The sequence below is a fragment of the Myxine glutinosa genome, chromosome 1, assembly GCF_964187855.1.
Source record: "Myxine glutinosa chromosome 1, kmMyxGlut1.1, whole genome shotgun sequence".
NCBI classification, from domain to species: domain Eukaryota; kingdom Metazoa; phylum Chordata; class Myxini; order Myxiniformes; family Myxinidae; genus Myxine; species Myxine glutinosa.
This window is the reverse complement of record NC_136261.1, coordinates 280,767,425-280,793,018: the sequence shown is the minus strand read 5'-3', so window position 1 is coordinate 280,793,018 and position 25,594 is coordinate 280,767,425. Positions and strand designations below refer to the sequence as shown.

The 25,594-nt window shown below is 50.9% G+C and overlaps 1 protein-coding gene across 2 annotated transcripts in view; it reads right to left on the bottom strand.

Annotated features, from left to right (window-relative positions):
• The window catches only part of IFT43 (intraflagellar transport 43), a 120,771-nt gene extending 97,496 nt beyond the window's left edge, over positions 1-23,275 (bottom strand). Inside the window, exon 1 of one of the 2 annotated variants that reach the window (XM_078766782.1) lies at positions 23,207-23,275. In XM_078766782.1, the coding sequence (XP_078622908.1) occupies positions 23,207-23,233 (27 nt within the window). In that variant the 5' untranslated portion in view covers positions 23,234-23,275. Of the gene's footprint in view, positions 1-10,988; positions 11,204-23,206 lie in introns of those variants that run through there. The other variant, XM_078766777.1, reaches the window with a different exon arrangement.
• Between the last annotated feature and the right edge of the window lie 2,319 nt (positions 23,276-25,594).

Sequence of the window (25,594 nt, the reverse complement as noted above, 5' to 3'; positions counted from 1 at the left end):
AAGAACCCGCGTTCATTGCTCGGCTGTACGAAGCCGAGCTTTAGAAGGGAATTGGCGCACCGAGAGGATCTAATAAGTAGACGGGTGATGAGGTTAGTGTTTTGGACCCAAAATTAGAAAAAGGCAAAATTTGATGATTGGTACGGTGATTAGCAGTAAATGGCAAATTTTTGATTTGTTGGATTCGGTGTGCAAAATTGATAGTGGGACCTCCCCGATGTGGTGGGATGGGCAATCCACCATCCCTCACAGAGGGGGGCAGATGCGCTATAGATTATGGGGTGTATGGCAGTGAAAACTAGCCCGGGTGGGTTAGGATATTGTGTGTAGGGACCTAGCGAAGATGACATTAGGTGACGTTAAGATTAGTTAGTGACAAGGATACCTGTAGAGGGGACGCAGGTAGATTAGAGTGGATGATAATGACGAGGGAGCGCAATAGTTTAAAGGGACGACTGGGAAGCGCAAGTTTCAGAGGGGAGTAGTTAGATGAGATGATGCTGTGTGAGAACTGGACAGGTGTGTGGAGCAGTGTATGAGTAGTGAGTGTTGTGGATCAGCGCGAATGCGCTTGGGGGAGAGAAGGGTGCAGGCGGCACCAAGTATGAGAGCACAGGTGTGCAAGTACAGGTGTGTGGAATATATGAAGCAGAGAATGAGTGGTGTGGAGAGAGTTGGAGTAAGTGGTACGGAGTGGTGTGCATGGTGCGAAGGTGTGGATGGGGGAAGAGTGGACCCCTTTTCACGAGTACCCGGGGAGGGTAGTTTAAAGAATAGTTAGAAGGTATAGGTAAATTGTGGTTGGATATTGGCATTTGTGGTGCGGTTGCAGAATGGTATTGTGGATGGGTGCATTGGTGTGGTGAAATTGGCTGGTCGTGTGGCCTGTTAGTATGAGTGTGAATGGTTGGGCACTCCGCCACTGTTAGATGTCCGCCAGGTGAGGCCGCAGGTGGGCTCTGGGAGCCGTTAGTGTCAGTGGGTGCCTGAGGATCCCGGGTGTGGATCGGGCAGGCCGTGCCAGAGAGGGCACTGAGGGGGTGAGAGTGCGAGAGGGCCTTCCCCAGTTAGTTAGGTTAGGGTGAGGAGCAGGTGAGCTCGGTAGGCAACAACAGTGGTGGAGGTGTGCAGGTGGGCGGACCAGCTAGGAGCGTCACACGACCCAGCCACCGAAATTGTGCGGGGGCACCGAGTGATGAATCGGGGGAGTGAGACCCCAACTTGAGAAGCACCACAGTTTGGTCAATGGGAATTGGTTTTTAGAACCCATAGTGTAAGTGGGCCAATGGTTTGGCAGGAGGAAGACCCCGGGTAATGTAAAGTTGTTAAAGTCATTTAGGAAATAGTTAGGATTGATGAACCTGTCGCACCATACGCAGCCACTTACCTGAGGTGGTGATGATGACTCCACACCTGTGTTCCTTTGTTCTGTGTTGCAGGAAAGGAGAATTGCTGTGTGGATTTGTGAGACGCATCACGACGTGGATGAGACATTGGGGTGATTCCATCTCTCCCTCCTTAGGAGGGACTGATGATGAATTGGTGATGGCAAATTTTGATGTGGAGTTGGAGATGGCAAATTTTGTTGAGAGTTGGAAATGGCAAATTTGATTGGTTAGGAGGGAGAGAAGACGAATTTGGTTTATGGGAGGAACGGGGAAGACAGTAGGGACGTTTGTTGATGTGTAAAGTAGATGTTTATGGGTAGTGTTGTGTTTTGTGGATACAGTAAGGGGTAAGGGAGGGGCAATGTAGGTTACCTGGTGGGGGGGGGGGGGCGTACGGTAGGAACGTACCTGTCTCACCTGGTTCCCATGTGCCCCCAGTGTGCATTACCTTGAATTGCGTGCACTTTTGCGCCCTTACCACCTTACTCACTTGTCTTCTTTTGTCTCCCACCTCCGAGGATCTGGCTTTGGGGCAGAGAGAGAGGAGAGAGAGGTGCTGGCTCCGCAGTTGTGGGCCTGTACTTCCGCTGCTTGCTGCCTGGATCGATACACCATATGGACCGCAATTTTTGTGGCCGCCCACAATGGACCGCAGTTCTTTTGCGGTCAAGCACCACCCGTGGATGGACCTCTGGGTCAACGTGGCACCTATGCCATACAGGTGAACCACTTTTAGTTGGCCCCCCTGACGGCCACAATTCAGAAATGGACGCGGTTGGCGCCTTTCTTTATTTCTAAAGAAGCCAGAAGGCCAAGTGCACTCCATGAAGGCAAGACCAGCGGCAGAACATCGGCCGGCTGCGACACCACCGGTGACTATGAACACTTTATTGGTGCACCGGATGGTGCTGACTGTGCGTAATGGGGTGGTGCTTTTGGTGCTTGGACGGGGTGCTCTGCACATTATTAAAGGCCGTAGGGCCACAGGGCACTCGTGGGTTGGTGTATCGATGCTGGCATGCGTGCTCTCCATATGCATAACATCTGCATGTGTTCCTCAAAGAACAGGTCCTGGATCGTAGTGTAAATATCAGTGTTGTATAAATAATGCTCCCTACCAGCTGTATGTTTAGTTTGAGGATGCTTTCCGCAATTCGGTTATCCTGTGGGTGTGTTTCTGTTAGGAGAAGGGTGCAACGTCGCAGGGGGACATATTTACTCATTTGTGAACATCTGTAAAACTGTCGCACTCAGGGTTGAGTTACTAGTAGAGGGAACTACATCTGAGTGCCACACTAAAGTAGGTAAAAATTTATCGGGTCGGGACGCCCCGAGGTAGAGAAGGGTGCAATGTTGCGGATATGGGATTTGCATCCATCCATATCCGCTTGTAAATATTCCCCTATTTCCTCAATACTTCCCAACTATCCCCAATCCCCCATTCCCTCGTCCCATTTTCTGTAAACAACACTCTGTAGACCCGACCTCCCCCTATTTCCCCCATTAAATGTTGTGCCCAGGTTCACCGCATCTCATGTAAGACAACTATAGGACACCTTGCTAGTTATTCTTAGTCTATGTCAGTTAAGGACTCGTTTCCATTAATTCTGACCCTTCGTTGCACCAGAATGTGATTGTATGGCACCGTTAGGAAGTTTAGGACCTTCCAATACCTCCCCGCAGCTCTTCCTCACGGTTCAGCAACAACAACAACAACAACAACAACAACAACAACAACAGCAACGGCGGCGGCGTGCACAGGGAGTGCGCGTCCTCACTCCGGCTTGGTTGGTAGGGGGTGTTGGGAGGGCATGAGGCCTTCCCAACGAGCCGCCATCGAACATGTGCTCGACGGGGTTACCAAATAGGGGCTCCCTATCAGCTCCTCGTCAAGGGCGGAGCCCGGTAACCCCCGCACCCAATGGAAGCGGCGGACCGGTCCCATCTGGGGCGGAGCCAACCAGCCGAGGGCGTGTCACTCCCCGCTGAGCATGCGCAGGAAGAGGGAGGTGACGTCAGATGCGCGCTGAGCTTGGAGAAAGAAAGACGCCACCTCCGAGCGCTGTGAGGCCTCCCTGCATCTCTTGGACCGTGCTTGATCCTGTCCCTGAGCCAAGGTGCACCTTGTGCTATCGAACTACCTGTCCTTCCCTGCCATCAATCCCTGTGTAAGTCAGCCTTGTTCCGTTTGTCTGTGGTCTGTCTGGGATAAGATAAGACTGTAATTAAGTGCCTATCTCTTCTGTGTCTTTACCTCACTACCTTGTAATCTACCCCTTTTCTCCACCACTGTAATTACACCCTCCTCCGGAGGTCTTGAGAACTGTACCCCCTTGCGTCGTTTCCTCTTTCCCAGTCGTTGTTTCCTTTCCATCATTGATTTAGCATAGCGCGATTTGGTCAATGTCTGGGTGGAATCGGGGTCTAGTCGGGGAATAACTGTTCGGTCGCGGTAATACACCACCGCTCGGTCAAAAATAACATCTAAACCGCGTCCGTAACAATATATATATATATATATATATATACAGTGTATACATATATACATATACTGTATACATATATACATATACTGTATACATATATACATATATGCAAGTGCAATATCACCAAATATCTGGTATATAGGTATATATATATATATATATATATATATATATATATATATATATATATATATATACATATACATATATATCAATGTAATAGATCCAAAGAGAATAGATGGGGGTGTGGCGGACACGAAAGCTCACTGGCGTGAGGGCATCATTCTACGCACCAAGTGGGCGGCGGCCACGCCCTAGGGGTAGGCGTGGCCGCGGAATATACACCGGGCGTGCAGCCCGGAAAGCGCCAGTGCTACAGTTGAGCTCGTTTAATAAAGACTCTTAAACTCACCGCGTTGTCCGCTTCCTTCTTGTAGTACAAGCAAGCGCGCGTAGCACGGCGCTTCATTGGTGACTCCGACATTCTGGTCAGCCGTCGCTGACCACCCGAATACGCCATCGCAATGGCAAACAACGCGGTCCAAATGAAACTCCCCGAGTTCTGGGAGACGCAAGCCGAAGTCTGGTTCCTGCAGGCAGAAGCCCAGTTCCGACTTCGAGGCATCACGGTGGACGAGACCATGTACTGCCACGTGGTCGCTTCCCTCGGGCCCGGCACGGCCGCCCGCTTCCTGTCGGTCCTGAGGAACCCACCGGCCGATGGCAGGTACGAGGCGATCAAGCGTCTCCTCCTCGCCACGTTCGGCCTCACGGTGGACGCACGGGCCGACTGCCTCCTGGACCTCCCCGAGCTCGGTGACACGCGACCGTCGGTCCGCATGGACCATATGCTGTCATTGATGGGCGACGAAACACCGAACGCTCTTTTCCGGGTGTTATTTTGACGCCAGCTGCCGGCACGAGTCCGCCTCGCGTTGGCCGGTTCTGTGACGACGGAACCCCGAGCGCTCGCTGCCGAGGCCGACAGGTTCTTCGCGGCTTTGGACGCGCAGGCGAGTTTTGGCGCGGTCGCCGCGCATCCCAAGGCTGACCCTGATGCTGATGCACCACACCTCGGGGATCCCGAGGCTGACGCACGCCGCGTGGCCGCCGCCACAGCCACGCCCACCACCACCGCGAAAACCGCGGCCTCCGCCTTCGCCGCAAACCTGGTGCCATTTCCACGCCAGGTTTGGCCACAAGGCGAGGACTTGTTGCCCGCCGTGCTCCTTTGGCAAGTCGGGAAACTACAAAGCCGGCGCTCGGTAGCGGCCCTGTGCGTCGGCCATTCCGGCAGCCTTCTTTTTATGACGGACACCTTGTCCGGGCGCCGTTTCCTATGCGATACGGGGGCACAGGTGAGCGTTATCCCTGCCTCTACGTCTGACAAGCACACCGCGGGCCGGGGCCCCGCGTTGCTTGCCGCGAACGGAACACCCATATGCACATTCGGGAAGCGCTGCCTCTCCTAGTCAGGCAGATAGGTGTAACAATTGTGGGTTTATACGTACAAGCATGAAATTTGGCACAGTCATAGATAATAGTCTAATGAATAATTCCAGATATGGACCCACCGCGAAAACGTCCTATGGTAGCCGTGGCGGCCATTTTACAAAATGGCCGCTTTTAGTCTAGTGGCTAGATAGGGGTCTCGTGCACCCCCCCGAAATATACTTCTCATTGGTGTCTATAGATAGGAAAAAATGTGTAGAAAATGATTTGCTATGTTAAATAGTTGAAAAAATGTCCCACGTATCATTTTTATGCAAATTAGTGCAAATTAGCAAATTAAATAAAGTGCAAATTAGCAAATTAAATAAAGTTTTTATTTATTTATTGCAACTTGTTATCGTATGTTATCTTTTTTTTCAGTTGGTGTTTCGAACAGCGAAATGTCTAAGAGTTATCAGCTAGTGGATCCACTGCAACCTGGACAATCAAAGGCGCAGGTACAGACGGATTGGAACAAGTGCGTTTTGTGCCAAAAAATCACACGAGAAAGTTTGCAATGCCCAGCAGAATCAAAACGGCACGATGTTTGAGTTGGTTATTCTACCAACGCCCAGCAGAAGTGCCTTGTTCCAATCCGTCTACCAAGTATTTTGGAGTTGGAGTTGACGGATCCACTGTTCTTCCAGGAAATTGGCAGCAGTTCCTGAGAATTGATGCAAACAAAACAGAACTGTTTGCCTTCTTGACAAAACACATCACACATCTTGTATCAGATAAGCAGATAGTCACCACGGATGGTTCAGATGTGACGTGCATTCCCACACGCGACACCAGTCATCTTGCCCCATGTGACCATGAGGAGGCTGATACACGAATGATGATACATCTCGCGGATGCAGTCCGTGATGGATTTCAGAAAATTCTTCTGCGTACGGTGGATACAGATATAGTGGTATTGGCTGTGGCAGCAACAACCAAACTCAAAATCCAGGAGCTTTGGGTGGCCTTTGGGACAGGCCAGCACTTCAGGTATATTCCAGCACATGAAATTGCAGCATTCCTCGGACCAGATAAGTCACAGGCCCTCCCGATGTTCCATGCATACACAGGGTGTGACACAGTCTCGTCATTTAATACACGGGGCAAGAATACAGCCTGGGATACCTGGAAAGTATTTGACGAATAGACGCCAGCGTTAGTTCATCTCTCCACGGGGACAGCAGACATCTCTGATGACGTTGTGGCAGTGCTCGAGCGGTTCACCATTCTTCTCTACGATCGCACCAGCAATCTCGTCAACATAGACGAAGCTCGACAGGCACTCTTCACGAAGAAAGGACGAGCCATGCAAGCTATTCCCCCTACCAGAGGAGCCCTGGTACAACAAATCAAGAGGGCTGTGTACACGGGTGGCCACTGCTGGGGAAACATGCTCAAGGTTGTTATGGATCTGCCCTCACCTGGGGATTGGGGATGGATCGATCCCCACAACTGGATACCCCTGTGGTCCATGCTTCCTGAAGCCAGCATTTCATCAAGGGAGCTGATTTGTTGTAAATGCAAAAGGGGTTGCAAGGGAATGCAAGTGCAAACAAGCTAGTTTGAAATGTACCGCTTTGTGCCAGTGTGGTGGAGAAAATTGTGACGTATAAACAAGATCAAACTGGAACTATCTAGTAATATAAGTTACCGTTACAGTGCTTGGTGGGTTAATTGACATTGCTGGCAACACAAATGCAAATTGTGGTCATTTGGAGAATACAATCATGGCATATATGTGTATCTAGAGTCATTTCATTAGAACATAAAGAAGCATTTGTGTCGTCCGGTAAAAAATAATCGCGGTCAAAACGGCCATTTTGTAAAATGGCCGCCATGGCTACCATAGGACGTTTTCGCGGTGGGTCCATATCTGGAATTATTCATTAGATTATTATCTATGACTGTGCCAAATTTCATGCTTGTACGTCTAAACCCACAATTCTTATGATGGATACACCTATCTGCCTGACTATCCCTGCGGTTCGGAAGGCAACGCTTCGAGTGGATGTTCGTAACCGCTAGTGTCCCCATGGCACTACTCGGTGCGGACTTCCTCTGTGCACACGGGTTGTTGGTAGATGTGAAGAACAGACATCTCGTCCAGGCTGAAACTTTCAGCTCGCTTGCTTGCGCGCTGAGCAGCTCGTTGAGCGGCTCACTGAGCGGCTCACCGAGCGGCTCGCCAAGCGGCTTGCTGAGCGGTTCGGTCCAGGCGAGGTTAGTTTGTACGCTTCCGGCAGCGGACGACTTCACCCGCCTCCTCGCCAGCTTCCCGGCCCTTACGCGGCCCACCCTCTCGGCGGGGGCCGTCAAGCACGGGGTGGAACACCACATCCCCACCGCCGGGCCACCGGTCTACGCCCGGGCACGCCGCCTCGAGCCGACGAAGCTCGCGGTGGCTAAAGCGGGGTTCGCTACGCTGGAGCGGCTCGGCATCGTGCGGCGCTCCGAGAGTGCTTGGGCGTCGCCGCTTCACATCGTGCCAAAGCCCGGCGTGGGATGGCGACCGTGCGGGGACTACCGGCGCCTCAACGACGCCACCACCCCCGACCGCTACCCCGTCCCCCACATCCAGGACTTCTCCGCCCGGTTGGCGGGCATGTCCTTCTTTTCGAAGGTGGACCTCATACGTGGCTACCATCAGGTCCCCGTCAGGCCGGAGGACATCCCGAAGACGGCGGTCATCACGTCGTTCGGACTGTTCGAATTTCTTCGGATGCCCTTCGGTTTGAAGAATGCGGCTCAGGCATTCCAGCGACTCATGGACAGCGTCTTGCGCGACTTGGATTTTGTGTACGTATACCTGGACGACATCCTCGTCGCCAGCGCGTCCCGCGAAGAGCACCTTCACCATCTCCACACGCTCTTCGAACGTCTGGGCCAGCATGGCCTCATCGTGAACCCCGCCAAGTGCCGGTTCGGCGTCGCCGACATCGATTCTTTGGGGCACCGCGTCACCAGGCACGGGGCCGTCCCCCTACCAGCCAAGGTGGAGGCGGTGAAGGGGTTTCCGCACCCCCGCACGATCAAGGGGCTCCAGGAGTTCCTGGGCATGGTAAACTTTTACCATCGGTTCCTGCCCCGCATCGCCCAGCTCCTGCGCCCCTTGCACGAGGCCCTCCGAGGGAAGCCAGGCAAAGGTGACGTTACCTGGACCGAGCAGATGGACGCGGCGTTCGCAGGCGCGAAGCTCGCCTTGGCTAACGCCACCATGCTCGCGCACCCGGCGCCCGATGCACCAATCGCCCTCACCACCGATGCCTCGGACTACGTGGTGGGCGCGGTGCACGAGCAATGGGTGCGTGGTGCTTGGCAACCGCTGGCGTTCTTCAGCCGGCAGCTTCGCCCGCCCGAACGCTGCTATAGTACCTTCGACCGCGAGTTGCTCGGGCTTCACCTGGCGGTCAGGCACTTCCGCCATCTGCTCGAGGGCCGTGCGTTCACGGCCTTCGTCGACCACAAGCCACTGGTATTCGCGATGGGCAAGGTTGCCGAGCCGTGGTCGGCCCGGCAGCAGTGTCACCTCTCGGCCGTGTCCGAGTACACGACGGACATCCGGCACGTCGCGGGGAAGGACAACCCGGTGGCGGATTGCCTTTCCCGGTCCGTCGCCCACGCAGTCCACCTTGGCATCGACTATGCCCGGATGACGGCGGACCAGGCCGCCGACCCCGGCGTCCAGGCCTTGCGGACCGCCGTCACGGGCCTCCGCGTCACCGAGGTGCCATTCGACGGCGCGGCCCTCTTGTGCGACGTCTCCCTCGGGCGGCCTCGCCCCATCGTGCCCGCGGGCTGGCAGCGCCAGGTGTTTGACGCCATCCACGGCCTGTCCCACCCGGGCACGAAGGCCTCCCAGAGGTTGGTCGCCGACAAGTTTGTCTGGCATGGCCTCCGGAAGGCCGTCCACGGCTGGACCAGGACGTGCCTCGCGTGCCAGCGCGCGAAGGTGCACCGGCACACCCAGGCCCCATTGGCCCCGTTTCACGGTGCCGGAACGAAGGTTCGACCACGTACACATGGACCTGGTGGGACCTCTGCCCCCCTCGCGGGGTTTCACCCATGTCCTGACAATGGTGGACCGCACCACCCGGTGGCCGGAGGCCGTGCCTTTGGCGGCGACGACGGCGGCGGACGTCGCACAGGCGTTCATCGCCACCTGGGTCGCCCGGTTCGGCGCCCCCTCAGACATATCGTCCGACCGGGGCCCCCAGTTCACCTCGGAGCTCTGGGGGGCGGTCGCGCAGGGGCTCGGGGTCCAGCTGCACCGAACCACGGCCTACCACCCCCAGGCCAACGGCCTGTGCGAGCGGTTCAACCGCTCGTTGAAGGCCGCGCTCCGGGCCACCCTCCGCAACGGCGGCTGGGTCGACAGGCTCCCCTGGGTCCTGCTGGGCCTCCGGACGGCGCCCAAGGACGACCTGCGCGCATCCGCGGCAGAGTTGGTCTTCGGACAACCGCTGCAGGTGCCGGGCGAGTTCCTCCCCGACCCCACGGCACCATGGTCTGCGGCGCAGGAGCGCTCCGCGCTGCAGGAGACAGCCCGGAGGTTCGCCCCGGTGCCGACGGCGCACCACGGGCACCCGCCTACGCACGTCGCCCCGGAGCTTCGCACCGCGGAGTACGTCTTCGTCCGGCACGACGCCCACCGGACACCACTGCGGCCCCCGTACGACGGGCCTTTCCACGTGCTGGAGACCGGGGTGAAACACTTCACCTTGGACATCGGCGGTACTCCCGACCGCATCTCGGTGGATCGCCTCAAACCGGTCCACCTCGACGTGGAACACCCACCGCCGGTGGCTCGGCCCCCGCGTCGGGGCCGCCCCCCTGCGGGCGGACCCCCGGCACCACCCAGGCCCGCCGGCACGCCACCCCCCGGTCCTGCACCCATCCCGGGCGCAGCCGGAGGCATCCCAGCTGGCATCCCTGCACCCCGGACGCCGCCGGTCGCCAGAGGGCGCTTCGGCCGGGTCATCCGTTTGCCCCGCAAACTGGCCCTCCAGGTGCGCGGGAATTCTGGGGGGGCGCGTGTGGCGGACACGAAAGCTCACTGGCGTGAGGGCATCATTCCACGCACCAAGTGGGCGGCGGCCACGCCCGAGGGGTAGGCGTGGCCGCGGGATATACACCGGGCGCGCAGCCCGGAGCGCGCCAGTGCTACAGTTGAGCTCGTTTAAAAAAGACTCTTAAACTCACCGCGTTGTCCGCTTCCTTCTTGTTGTACAAGCAAGCGCGCGTAGCACCACGCCGCTTCAGGGGTAACTAACGCTATGCGACGCCTCTCTGCATTATTTCGCTCTTACCAGTCCATGGATATTCTTTTCATTTGTATTATTATTAATGAAATATATACGTATATTATGTACACATTCTTCAAGTATCAATATTAAAGGATGCAACATTTCTATGAGTATGATAGTTATAATTCTCATCGTAAAACTGCGCACGATAATAATCTGGAAAGTCGAGGAACATAACATATCTGGGGTTCCAGAATAATTATCTCTTCCTCCATGTTCATAATTATATATTATTTTTTATTGTGTGTAAAATAAGATTTGTCATTGGCACTAAACAATGGAGGTATGAATAAAATTTGTAATATGCTGTACAAGCTTACACGTGCGGGAATGCTGACCCGTCCACTCTCCTTGTCCTCTTCCATCGGAAAAAAAAAAATTAATCGTAAGTGTAAAGGACTAAATATTTCTTTCTCTCAACGGATGTTGGAACACTTGTGGCGTCAATGCTATGGAAAAGTGAAGTAGGCCGTAACGTAAGCGAAGTGTAGACGCGTCTCCTAGCAACGGCCTGGAATTTAATAACTTGTGCTGTATTTTTAAAAGCGCTTTTCAAATAAACTATGAATGAATAAATAATACTTTCTTCAGTTTTCTATTTAAGCAATGGCAACTGAAAAAAACCGTCTTTCAACAATTATGAAAGAGACGACTGGTATTACTGATTATTATGTTCTTATACACCGCCAAACAATACCTGACTTTCCCTTCACTAATTCAGTGGCTAATTGTTACGTTTTCTTATCTCATTGTCGCAAGACAAGACAATGACAATATAGCTCGTAAGTATTCGTTTTTGGCAATAGCCATTTTGAGAAGGTAAACGAGTTAAAACGTGATCGGGAACCGTGAAAAATTGACTATCTTGATCAAAGCTCGGGTCAATAGGATGAAAAGTGACGATTTTTAGATGAAATTTGATAATTTTAGAAGTTAGACATTGAGTTGACCTTTGAGCTTTTGACCTCAAAAATAGTTAGCTTCCCTATTTAGTGACTCGATGTGCAAATGCTGTTCAATTTTCAAGTCAATCGGATGAAAATTAATGGTTTTTAAGATGAAAATTGATGATTTTGGAAATTTGACCTTTGACCTTTTGACCTAAAAAAATAAAATTAGTTCGTTTCCCTATTTAGTGACTCAAATTGCAAATGCTGTTCAATCCCCAAGTCAATCTGATTTAAATTGATGGCTTTTCAGATGAAAATTGATGATTTTTGAAGTTTGACCTTGAGTTGACCTTTGACCTTGTGACCTTTTCACCTTTACAACCTTTTATCCCGTCCAACGATGATGGAAACTTAGCGAAAACGAAGCTATTTTCATTAATACGATCAAACAACCTCATGTCGTACAAGTACAAGCATTGGAATCGGGGAAGACTGTGGACATGATACGATTTGCAATGTGAATGATTGATGTTATAACTATAAGTGAAGAGAAATGTCTTTTGGTTTTAATGCAGTCTATTATATTAATATTTCTTTCATGCTTGTTATTGTAGGTTGTAAGATGGTGTATACAGACAGAATGTAGCACTTGGTCTCCATGCGGGTCTTCTGCTGCACTGAAAGGGTTTCTTGTTTGTCCCCAAACTCGGACAAACTCGGGTTGAGCGAAAACGATCGTGATTGGAGGATACGTGATCACATGTCCGGAAGACGCCATTTTGTTACTCATCCTCGTCGAGCGAAGCGTTAAATTGTATTTACATCTCGTCATCGTTATAATTATTCATTCTGAAGTCTGTTTTTGGGATGTAAGTATGCAGTGCTGTTCGGCATGGGGCAGTTCCAATCGATCAGACACAGGAAGGAAGATTATCTTTACCCTCGATTCCTCGTGGTCCAGAAAGGAGGAAAACATGGTAAAGTCACTAAAAATAAAACTAAAAGTTCATTGCGCGGAATGGAGAGCCACCAACGACTCGTTTCTTTGTGTGGTGAGTTGAGAACAATTATGTTGTTGTTAAAACGAGCTAAGTATAGAATCAGGACAAATAAGAAGTAAATAACTTAAATGGTAATTGATCCGGAGAGAGAGAGAGAGAAAGAGAAAGAGAAAGAGAAAGAGAAAAAGAAAAAGAGAAAGATTCCCTTTCCTCATGGTGGATCAGTTACCATTTACAGTATTTACTTCTTATTTGTTTTAACTGTTCTTTCCGTCCACACTTTTCGCTAATTTTGTGCTGAAATGATCGATTACACGCCAAGTACAATCAGGAGTTGTACCACGTCACATAATACTGTTGCGGTTTTGTGAATAAAGGATAACCCCCCTCGTAGGTAGACGCACCACAACATGTAGCCTCGTTGTAGTTCAGTTATTTCTTCGTAAATGTAAGCGTAGTCTCCTTTCCTGTGTTAGTTTTGCGTTGAGCAGGCCAGTAAGTGTAGGCCTCAATTGGGCTAGAATGCCATGTGCTCGGCCTGGACCAAGTCTGGCAAGGCCGAAGGGAGGAGCTGCAGGGAGTGGCCGGTAAGCAGCGAGCCGCCAATCAGAGCTCGAGGGGATTGGCTCACCACGGCAACGAGAGGAGGGGCATGGAACATTCGGGTAAGGCCGGGGAGGGGCCATATAAAAACCCTGCCCCAAGCCCCCCATGTGAGAAACGGTGAGAAGCAGAACGAGTGGGAGATCAAAGAGGCATTGTCCCACCACGAGTGGATTGAGTTGCTTGTTATAGTCTCTGTACATGAACTCTCCCGGTGCCCTGCGCTCTGCTGCTGCCTGTATTAATCGCGCTTGTGGAGACGATCCATTCCGGAGCCACAGACGCGCGGTCTCCTTGCCTGCGCTCCCAGCACACGTGCCGTGAACAACCGAGGGCCACGCCGGGCGAGCTGTCCGGGGGCGACCGACGGCAAGGCGCGTTTGGCGCGCGAACTTGCTCTTCCTCCTTTTCCCCGCGTGAGTGAGTGGGCCCTGTATCTGGGGATAAGTTACGACTGCTTAAGTGCCTACTCTTTGTCTTTTCACCCTGTACATTGTAAATAAACCTATTCTTACTTCTATTTGATCGTCCCCGTCAGTTCCATCTATTGGCCTAGCATCGCACGAATAGAACCGCTCGAATCGGGTTCAATAAAAGTAACGGCACGAGTCACGTGATACGCAAACCGCTCGGCGTATTCGATTAGCTTGGCTTGTGCGAGGTCCGGTCCCCGTTTTCGTGGCAGCATGGGCACCAAAGGTACGTGTGGAATCGACCCGATACCCTTTTCCACGCTCGCTGTGGGAGTGGCGACTCGGCCTCGTGGACACGAAGACCCGAGGGGGAAAATGGTTTAACCCCCCTTCTGTATGTCGATGGGCTTCGGGGGATCCGCAACAAATTGGTGTCAGGAGTGGGATAATTGGACCTACAGTGCGCTTCACACACTCAAAATTATGAGCGAACGAAATTTAGTTTGTAAAATCAATATTAAATTCGTACGATGGCTGGCCAAGGCGGTCAAATGCCGGTGGGGCAGCAGAGGAGGAATTAATGGCCCAAGACCAACAGGGACAGTTGGTAGAGGAGGAAATTGAAGGCAGCTAGTGAAGGAAATGGCGGCGCCTCGCACGTGGCGGCGGAAACCAAACCCGCTGTGCAATTGAGTTTTGAAGACATGCAATCATTCATGACGCAATTCTTCGCGATCATAGGAGTGTCAAGACAGGAAATGAACGAAAAGTTGGATGAAATGAATCGGGAGAAGGAGGCAAGATGTGAGAAGAATAAAATGACTACTCGGATGGACACAATGGGGGAGGACATTGGGCGCAAGTTGAGTGGGAAGGTCGCGGTGGTACGCGACGGGGTGAAGCGATACCGGGAGCGCGTGGAGAGCGAGGTAAAGCGGAGCACAGCCAAGTTGACTGGGGCTATGGGAGTCGCGACGCGAGGTGTAGAGGGGCCGACGATCGTCGCATTGGAAAATAAAATTTTGGGGGTGCCGGCGAGGGTTGAGTTGGAAAAGGAAATTTCAGGGGCGCCGACGATCATCGAGTTAGAAGAAATAATTGGGGCTGAAGAGACGGGAGAGACAGGGAGCAAATCACGGGAGAAGGTAATGGAATATGAACAAAGTTCGTGTTTGCACCATGATGCCGTGCTTGCTAACCCAATAAAAGGTTTGCAGGTGCTGGCGGAGAAGGAGGGTCCCGAGGTGAGTAAAAATGGCGCGAATGTGTTTGGCGCGAACGGGTGCTCGGCGCGCTTGGGAGAGAGGCGAGACCTGGGCGTTCGCGATGGGCCCATTGTGCGGTGTACGAGTGAGGGTGGCACGGAGTATGAGAGAGAGTGCGTACCGGAGTGTGTAAGAGAGGAATGCACACCGGAGTGTGTGCGGGAAGAGTGTGCACCGCAGTGTGCGAGGGCCGAGTGTGCACCGGAGTGTGCAAGGGCCGAGGGTGTAAGAGAGGAACGCACACCGGAGTGTGCGAGGGTTGAGTGTGTGGAGAGAGAGTGTGCACCGGAGTGAGCGATGGCTGAGTGTGCAAGGGCCGAGTGTGTAGAAGAAAGGTGTGCACCGGAGTGTGCGACACCGGAGTGTGTGAAAGGTGCGAGTGTGCCTGGGTGGTGTGCACCGGAGTGTGCAATACCAGAGTGCGAGGAAGAATGCACAACGGAGTGTGCGGGGGGCGTGTGTGCGACTGGTTGTGCAGTAAAGGAGTGTGTGAAAGGTGCGTGTGCGCCTGGGTGGTGTGCAACAAAGTGTGCGAGGGCCGAGTGCATGGAAGAAAGGTGTGCACCGGAGTGTGCGACACTGGAGTGTGTGGAAGGTGCGAGTGCGCCTGGGTGGTGTGCACTGGAGTGTACAATAATGGAGAGTGAACAAGAATGCACACCGGAGTGTGTGTGGGAAGAGTGTGCACTGGAGAGTGAGGAAGAGTGCACACCAGAGTGTGTGGAGGAATGCATGCCGGAGTGTGTGTGGGAAGAGTGTGCACGGAAGTGTGAAACAGAGTGTGCACCAGAGAGTGAGGAAGAATGCACACTGGAGAGTGTGTGGGAAGAGTGTGCACCGAAGTGTGCAGTAACGGAGTGTGTGGGGGGCGCATGTGCACCTGGTTGTGCGGTAAAGGAGTGTGTGAAAGGTGCGAGTGCACCTGGGTGGTGTGCACCGGAGTGTGCAATAATGGAGAGTGAGGAAGAATGCACACCGGAGTGTGTGTGGGAAGAGTGTGCACTGGAGAGTGAGGAAGAGTGCACACCAGAGTGTGTGGAGGAATGCACGCCGGAGTGTGTGTGGGAAGAGTGTGCACCGGAGTGTGAAAAAGAGTGTGCACCAGAGAGTGAGGAAGAATGCACACTGGAGAGTGTGTGGGAAGAGTGTGCACCGAAGTGTGCAGTAACGGAGTGTGTGGGGGGCGCATGTGCACCTGGTTGTGCGGTAAAGGAGTGTGTGAAAGGTGCGTGTGCACCTGGGTGGTGTGCACCAGAGTGTGCGATGGGCGAGTGTGTAGGAGAAAAGTGTGCACCGGAGAGTGCAGTAACGGAGTGTGTGAGGGGCGCGTGTTCACCTGGGTGTGCGAGTGTGGAGTGGGTTGCGCGTGGTGAGGACGCGGCTCATGCATCGACACCGACCGGGGTAGCGCGTAGTGGGACGGGTAGCATACGCGAGCCCCCGGTGAGTTGTGTGCAGCAGGAACCGGAGGGAATCCGTGCTGCGTCGGTCTCACAAGGACCGGCGTGCACGATTCGTGCCTCCGGCCCCCGCACTGTATGGTTGGTGCCGTGCCCTGGTGGCAAGGCCGATCGGCCGGGTTCAAGGGGAGGCAGGAGTTTTCGGAGCCACGCACCCTATCGGGGGCGGTGCTCTGACCGTGGCCGGTTGGGTCATCGTGCGTGGGACTGCGAGGCCCACAGGGGGTGGTAGTGTAAAGCCAGGTAGAGGGCATAGGTAAATTGTATGGATATTGACACCCGATACCCTTTTTTCACGCTCGCTGAGGGAGTGGCGACTCGGCCTCGTGGACAGGTGGACACGAAGGCCCGAGGGAGAAAAGGGGTTAAACCCCCCCCCCCCCCCCCCCCCCCCCCCCCACCTCTGTACGTCGACCGGCTTCGGGAGATCCGCAACAATACGTTATGATAATACGATCTTATAATGGGCAGTATGTTCTGTTGTGAATGTAGTACAAATTGTGGTCCAAATAATAAAAGAATCTATGTGTCAACATGCATTTGTCATATAACATTACATTTATGGGACCACACAGAATCATGAGTGGATCATACATTACTTGCATGAAAGCAATATTACTACTGTAGAAACCATGCAATGTCACAAAATGTGACGTGTTATGGGGATGTTTTGTCTCAGTTAAGACAAGCTGAGATATAAGAAACCTTGTCTGTGACTTGGCATGCCTGGTGCATTCAAAAAGTTAATCCTAAGTTATAAGCCCCTGATGGACTTAGTCCGAAACGGGGGCTTATGGATTTGGTATCGTCTGTCCATCCGTCCGTCTGTGCATCAGTGCGTCCACAACCATATCTCGGAAATGTATGGACCGATTGTATTCATACCTGGCACAAAGACAATACATATGATGGTATACATATGCATGTAGCGGTTACCGCTGGATGCACACAATCGCCTTGCACCGGCAAGAACACGGCCAGACGTGCCTCTCCCGGGCATGCCCGGACTCACTGTTCCCGGGCACGCCCGAACCTCCCGGGCACGCCCGGTCTCGTCTTTCCCGGGCATGCCCGCTCTCGCCTTTCCAGGGCTCGCCCAGAGCGTCCGGGCATGCCCGCTATCGCCTTTCCAGGGCTCGCCCAGAGCGTCCGGGCATGCCCGCTATCGCCTTTCCAGGGCTCGCCCAGAGCATCCGGGCATGCCCGCTATCGCCTTTCCAGGGCTCGCCCAGAGCGTCCGGGCATGCCCGCTCTCGCCTTTCCAGTGCTCGTCCAGAGCGCCCGGGCACGCCCAACCTCGACTTGCCAGGCCGCAGCCAAACACGCCCGGGCAGGTCCAGACTCGCCTTTCCAAGGCTCGCCCTTGACACCCGGGCATGCCCGGTATAGCTTTTGCCGGGCAAACTTCCCGACATAAATGTGTATATATATTGCTGCCCGATAAACGGGCTTTTGTCAGAATACCTGAGCTGTTTTGTTTCAATAAAGCAACTCGGACGAATTCCGTCTTTGGTCGCGTCAATTCTTTCGACTCGCGTTGGAGCGCAGCTCCTTCATGCACATCATTTTGTTTCGCGATGCAGTCAAAGATGGCCGACTGGCGGCCATTTTAGTTGTTAAAAACCTCGATTGTTGAACACGTCTTCAACCATTTCTCGGACATGCATTTGCCGATGTTGTTCAAACTTGGCACACTGATAGAGAGCTTCGTAAGCGAACGTCTATGGCAATTGCATGTATATGTAAATCCATTCAAAATTTCACTGTCATTCCCCATTCCCTTGGGAATAAAATTTCATGTTGTCATTTCAAATGTCCCTTCCATGATCCGCCATCTTGCTCGCGTGATCTTGCTTTGGTCTGGCGTGACCGATAAATTATTTTCACCTGGTGATTAAAATCAATAATTCCTGCATGAAAAATATTCCGTTTCAAAGCCAAATACAAAAAGAATACCTTACTGATTAAGATTTTATATATACATCATATCCTGTTACTATATATATCACATCCTGTTACTGTTTACGTCACATCCTATTAGTAAGCGTCACATTATGTTACTAAATGTCACAACCTGTTACTATATACATCACATCCTGTTACTCGGCCTACAGATGTTTGCGAGGGCTGCGTACTCGATCGACTGACCATTGTCGACGAAGCTCTCACTCTACGCAATGCGTATTTTCATATTAAATTATGGCTTACATATGCACGTCATTGGTTTTCGAGTTCAGATCCAAGATGTCTGACTGGCGGCCATTTTGTTACTTAAACGTGTCCCCAACCATTTCTTGAACATGCATGGTCCGATTTTGTTCAAACCTGACACAAGCAGAGAACATGATTGCGTACACATGCACCTCACTTTATTTTGCGAACTGATCAAAGATGGCTGACTGGTAGACTGGCGGCCATTTTAGTTGTAAAAAAAACCCCGATATTGAACATGTCTTCAACCATTGCTCGGAAATGCATTTACCGATCTTGTTAAATCTTGGCACACAGATAATGAATGATGGCTTACATCTGAACGCCATTTTTTCCCAAGATCAAATCCAATATGGCCGACTGGTGGCCATTGAACATGAATGGTCTAATTTTGTTCAAACTTGGCACAAGTACAGCACATGACGGCATAGTCTACTTGCCAGCAATGTGAACCCGGAAATGTTGAGTACCCCAAAGTTTTAAGTTAGAAATGTACAGTATGGGTCCCCAGCACTTAGAAAATGCCGGATGCTAACTTGCATATGTTGGGCAATTAGCAAAATTAGCATTAATAGCATTAACCCTATCAAACATAGGCCTGGGACACTGAAATTTCTGTTTCGCTCTATTGCTCCACTTTTATTCACAGGTATTAGAGGTAACAAAGGCAAGTACCATACCAAACTAGAATAATATGACTATGGGTAAATAATATCCTCAAAATTAAAACACAAGTATACCCAAAATTATCAGAGCTGAAAAATATGTGCACTAGTTACACAACATAAAACTTCCATCAAGAAAGAGCGTCTTGCACTTCTACTACTCTGCACTGTTATAAAGCATATCCTCATCATAAAACTCATCCTCATCGTCTTCATCTTCTTCTCCTGACTCTACATTCTTGTCATATTGCTCTTCTTGCTGTGAGTGTGTGAGTGTGTTGCAACATGTACTATCAGAGCCTTTGCAGAAGCAGTAGCTGGTACAGGCCAGGCCTTCAGCTATGCAGCTGCACTTTGCTGTTAAACAGGGCTTTAACCCAGCTTTGCAGCTACAGCTGATCATTTCCAACACGGCAGGAGGAGCAACGGGGCTTGCATCCAGGATGGGCATGATGACTTCCTCTCCCTTCTCGCCTTCCTTCTTATTCCATCCAAACTCTGTTATGTCCACAGCTGGTGGGTCAGGGCAGTCTGCTGCTTTCCAAAGCAGCACCTGTAGATGGGCACGCCGTCCATGGAGGAGAGCGTTGCGCTCTGTAGGAGGCAGTGGCTTCAGTGCTGGGGGGGTTTTGCGCTTTCGGTAGATGTCATATCTGGCGACGTTCAGAGATGCCGACTCCCTCTCGTTGTACAGAGCCAGGAAGAAACCACTCACTGCCTCTGTAATCTGTAAATCAGTAGCTCCCTCCTCTCCGATGAAGTGAAGCAGGTCACCAGGTACTACTCTCATGGCCTTGAGTGCGGACACCTTCCCTTTCCCCGCGGGATAGGAGGTGGTGTCACATCCGGAGAGAGCATGCATAGCCAGGATGGAGCGACACTGCTCACCGAGATTCTCTACTGTCGAATTGATGTTGAGAATAGTGCCATCCCATCTCTCCATCTGCAGGTTACATGTGATACCCACCTTCCAGCACCAATAGACCATGAGTACGAAAACATCAGTGTCGTCGCTGAGAATGCGGACAGTTTCAGCTCCGCGACTGGCTGCATCCAACATGTATGAGATGAGGGAGACGTCAGCCTCGTCATGAGTGACAATACTGTCTGCTTTGCTGACCATCTTGATGTGATCTCCTATGCTGTGTGTGCACAGGAGCTCACCCAGTCTCCGTTTGTTTGTCTTGTTCTTCATTACTTTGTCACGGCTAGGTAGAGGGGTTGTCAGTGAGAGTCGGTACTCTGTTGAGCTCTCCCCAGCTCTTCTCTGCCTCTCGTGGTCTTTGGCAGAGACTTGCTCATACCGGTCAAAGATGACAAATGTTTCGGTGATGTAGCGATTAAGCCGGCGCCCCATGCTGGCTGCGAGGTCAGCCACAGTGCCTGATGATGGCCACACCACGTGGTAGATGAGCTGCGATGCATCAACGAGTACAACATGTGGTGGGTGGGGATTGGGGGCAAGGATTCCAAGACGCTGGACGATCACAGACTTGTTACCCTTCCTGAGGCATCCATACTCATCGATGATGGATGCAGGGACCGGGCCGAGCTCGTAGTCAAAGAGGGCAGAGAGCTCCATTCTTCTCTTGCTCCCCACCACCAGCAGCCGAGCAAACAACGCCTCAAGGTCACATATGATCTTCGCATTGACCTTCACTCTTTTTTTGGTGAATGTCATTGTCACCACCTTATTTGAGATGGGCGCATGAAATCTCTCAGGAAGTGATGAAGAGAACAGTGTACTCATGTCCTGTCCGATCTTCAATGCATCTTGCACATTCACCTTTTCATCTGCCACCTGGCCATTTATATGGTGGAGGGTCGCGGTCTCTATGGTGAGTGGATGGGAGTTTTCCTGTAGCACTCTCAGGATTTTAGCCCGGTCCTCCGCGTCCAATTCCCGCCGTCCTTTACCCTCTTCTTTGTGTCTATTGGGCTTCATTGTCTTATCCGGTGCTTCAGCATCGTCGTAAATCTCATCCAATGACTTGGAGAGATAGGAGCAGATGCCGAAAGATTGGATCCACACGGCGACCTGCTCAGGTTTGGTGGAGATGCCCTTCATGCCTCCTACTCCCTTCCCTTGCTTGATGCATGTCTGCTCCCCAAACATGTCTCCACTCACTGCAGCTGCACCATCAGAGTGGCGGCACACATGGCTTCCAGCGTAAAGGTCATCCTTGGCAGTAGCAGGAAAGTACTGCATGTCGCGCAGATGCCATTTGATTCATCTTGCGTAGTGGTGATGACCGGCAGCAAAGAAATAGGGTAGCATCCACGGCTTTTACATCCCTTTTTTCACATGAAATTTTGATCGCAGGAAATTTTTATAAGAACACTCACGGAAAGCATATCTGTCTAAGTGTATTATGTCCAAATTTCATACAGATCCTTCAAATAGTTTGCTCACACGAAGCATTCAAACGGAGCAATAGAGCGAAACAGAAATTTCAGTGTCCCAGGCCTATGTTTGATAGGGTTAATGCTATTAATGCTAATTTTGCTAATTGCCCAACATATGCAAGTTAGCATCCGGCAGTTTGTAAGTGCTGGGGACCCATACTGTACATTTCTAACTTAAAACGTTGGGGTACTCAACATTTCCGGGTTCACAAGAGGGCTCTATAGGCTTGGCAAGTAGACTAGCATATACGTGTGCTTCACTTTATTTACGATTGATCAAAGATGGCCGACTGGTAGATTTGGCGGCCATTTTAGTTGTAAAAAAACCCGATATTGACCACATCCTCAACCATTTCTCGGACATGCATTTACCGATCTTGTTATTATTATTATTATTGGCAGGGTGGAGGGAGAAGGTAGACGGAGACGGACAAACAAGGATGCAGGTAACTATGAGGGGTAGGGTAGAATGCAAGGGATGTGCTGGATGGGAACATAAGCAAAATTTTGGGAGGGGTGAGGGTGGTTTAACGGGTGCAGAAAGTGGTTTTAAGGTTTTAAGGAAAAACTTAAGGAATATTTGTACATGCAACCATCCTCAAATTACGGGTGTCCTTAAGGGGAAACTTAATTAAATCCTCAATCTTTCCTTAAGGATGCTTTATGCAACCAGACCAATGACCCAAAGTATACAGCCAAAGCAACACTGGAATGGCTTCATAACAAGAACGTGAAAGTTCTTGAATAGCCCAGCCAAAGCCCAGAGTTAAAGCCCATTGAGAATCTGTGGAAAGACCTGAAGATTGCTGTTCACCGACGCTCTCCATCCAACTCGACAGAGCTTGAGCAAATCTGCAAGGATGAATGGGAGAAACTCCCCAAATCCAGATGTGCAAAGCTGATACCGACATACCCAAGAAGACTCGAAGCTGTAATCATGGCCAAAGGTGCTTCTATGAAGTATTGACCATAAATTACATATTTATTTATTTCATTTTTAATTATTTCGTAAATTAAAAAAAAAAGAAAAAAAAGATTCCACTTTGACATTATGGGGTATTATGTGTAAACCAGTGACAAAAAAATCTCAATTTAATCCATTTTAAATTCAGGCTGTAACGCAACAAAATGTGAAAACGTCAAGGGGTGTGAATACTTTCTGAAGGCAGTGTATACATAACAGGGTTGTGTTTGGCTACCAAGTTTATTTGTAGAGCGCTCGCCAAATGGCTTATGAACTCAAGCAAGCACTCCATTCAAAACCGTTGACAAGGAAAGGCTGACTTGGCGAGTGCTAGCTAGCTGATTGATAACTGAACACATCTCAGGAAGTTGCCCCAAGTAATCAATCTTTGTCACGTGACCATATTCAAACCTTCGAAGCACTTAATCGTAATATTGTAACTTGATTTTGGACACTGATAAAACGTAAAAAGTTGCTTCCTTGTTGCAATTTTAAATAAACATATTTACGCTAACTGAGTCATGGTTAGCAGAAGATATTTCACGGTGGGGAGGAGACCACTCAATTAAGGGACAGAAACTCCAGCAAGTGCAAACAAAGAAGGGTGGAAGTGACGTCAATGCCCGTGTGAGCCCTTTGTTCTCTCCGTGATATACTTACCTTGTTTATTCTCACTTTGTGATTCATATTCCTTAATATCTCCAGATGAGGTCAAAGTTCACGTGGGACTGAATTTATGCCTCCTCTTCAGCTATCAAAAAACCTTGTGGGCATTGCGAAGGAGGGGGAGGAGGGGTCACCGAGTGTGATGGGGGAGACAGTGGACACTGGGACGTAATGGGGAACATTAGAAAAGGAGGCAGAGAAAATAGGCAGTACTGCATTAAAACTGAGGGGTAAGTGACAAAAGTTGGGGGCAAAACCATATATGTTCCCTTTCCCCCTTATGTTCCCCGTGGCCTGTGGTTTCGAGTGCCACCCTGCTTCTCATGCCAACGTGGTGGTTACTCCCCCACAACTCATAGGCTAGGTAACAAACACTGTGTGCCCCTTTCGCAACCAGGTCAAAGCAACACTTATTCAGGAAATGAGAGTATATCTGGCTAGAATCCGGTGTGTCGCCACCGCTCGGCCCTTATGCAATTTCAACATAGGCTCCCAGCAGGGTCATATTAACCCATAGATAGGCTAATTAGGCCTTAGGCCCTCATATTTTTTTCAGCCCATAAAAAAAATTTTATTTTTTATTTTTTCAGATATTGTATCCTGATGATTGATCGACCAGTATGTTGATGTAAAGAGGATGGAAAAAAAAACTAAAGGAAGCCAAACTAAGAAGGCGAAGATAAGGTGCGGTGCTTAAAGGTACACCAGCTCTTCGGACTTTTGAATGTCAAAAACCGGAAACCAGAAGAAATGCAAAGAGCCTAAGTGATCTGATGCAAACTTTGGAGACTGATATTTTGTGTGAGATCTGGAACGGAACGTTGTACTTCAGCTGTTCAAAAGATGCAGTCTAAGCTTGCAAAATGCTCAAATGAACCTTTTTTATGCCTCCGCCGACGATGTCGCTGGGGGCATTATGTTTTCGGGTTGTCCGTCCGTCTGTCCATCCGTCCGTGATAGGTTTTCGTTATCGCGATAACTTGGAAACGACTGAAGGGATCTTAGTCAAACTTGGTGCAAGTATGTAAAATGAGGTAATGATGAACTGATTAGATTTTGGGGTCACGGGGTCAAAAGGCAAAGGTCAGAGGTCATGTTCGGTAAAAATCCTGTTGTGAAATGACTTGTGAACCAGTGATCGGAGTCTGACCAAAGTTGGTAGAAGTATGTATTATGATGCAAATATGAACTTATTTAAGTTTGGGGTCAAGAGGTCAAAGTCTGTAATAGGTTTATAACTTGAGAACGGCTAAAGGAATCTAATTCAAACTTGGTACAGGTATGTATAATGGTGTAAAGATGAACTGATCAGATTTTGTGGTCCAGAGGTCAAAGGTCAAATGTCAGGCATCCCGTCAAGTAAAAATTCTGTTACCGAGCTAACTTGTGAACCAGTCATGGGATTTTCACCAAACTTGGTTTGATAATACATTATGATGCAAAAATTAACTGATTTGATTTTAGGGTTAATAGGTCAAAGATCAGAGGTCTTGTTAAGTTACAATTATTTTGTTACCACGATAACTTAAGAAAGGCTGAAGGGATCCAAGTCAAACTGAGTACAGGTATGTATAATGATGAAAAGATGAACTGATTAGATTTTGGGGTCATGTGGTCAAAGGCCAAAGGTCAGAGGTCATGTTAAGTACAAATAATTATGTTGCCGCACCAACTTGTGAACCAGTGATTGGATTTTGAACAAACTTCATACAAGTATATATAATGACTAGCAGAGGTACCCGGCTTTGCACGGGAGTGGGAGGAGGAGGGGAGGGGGAAGAGGAGGGGAGGGGAACGGGGGGGAGGGGGGAGGGGGAAGCGGGGGAGGAGGAGGGGAGGGGGAAGAGGAGGGGAGGGGAATGGGGGGGGAGGGGGAAGGGGGGGAGGGGGGGGAGGGGGAAGGGGGAGGAGGGAAGGGTGCGGGGGTGCCCAGGGGAAGAAGGGCCCCTCCCCTCCCCCTCCCCCCCCTTTCCCCTCCCCCCCCCTCCCCCTTCCCCCTCCCCCTCCCCCTTCCCCCTCCCCCTCCCATCCCCTTCCCCCTCGTTCCCCTCCCCTTCTCTTCCCCCTCCCCTCCTCCTCCCCCTTCACACCAGGGGGGTTGACTCAGCCTGTCATCCCACCGAGGTCGGAAGTCGGAACTCATTGTCGTCAAATAAATGTAGCCTGTATGTTTCACTCTTTGTCACATGCCGTTGGTCCCATGTCAATCGGATGAAGTTGAAAAATTAACGTTACGAAGGTTCTCTGGGACGTACTGATTCCGAATAATGAAGTTGAAAAATTAACGTTCCGAAATACGCTAATTACGCTAACAGAAGCGCTGGATGGAGCACTGCGCTCCCTCCCTTCGAATCCCTCTCTCTTCTGCTAGTGCTAATAATA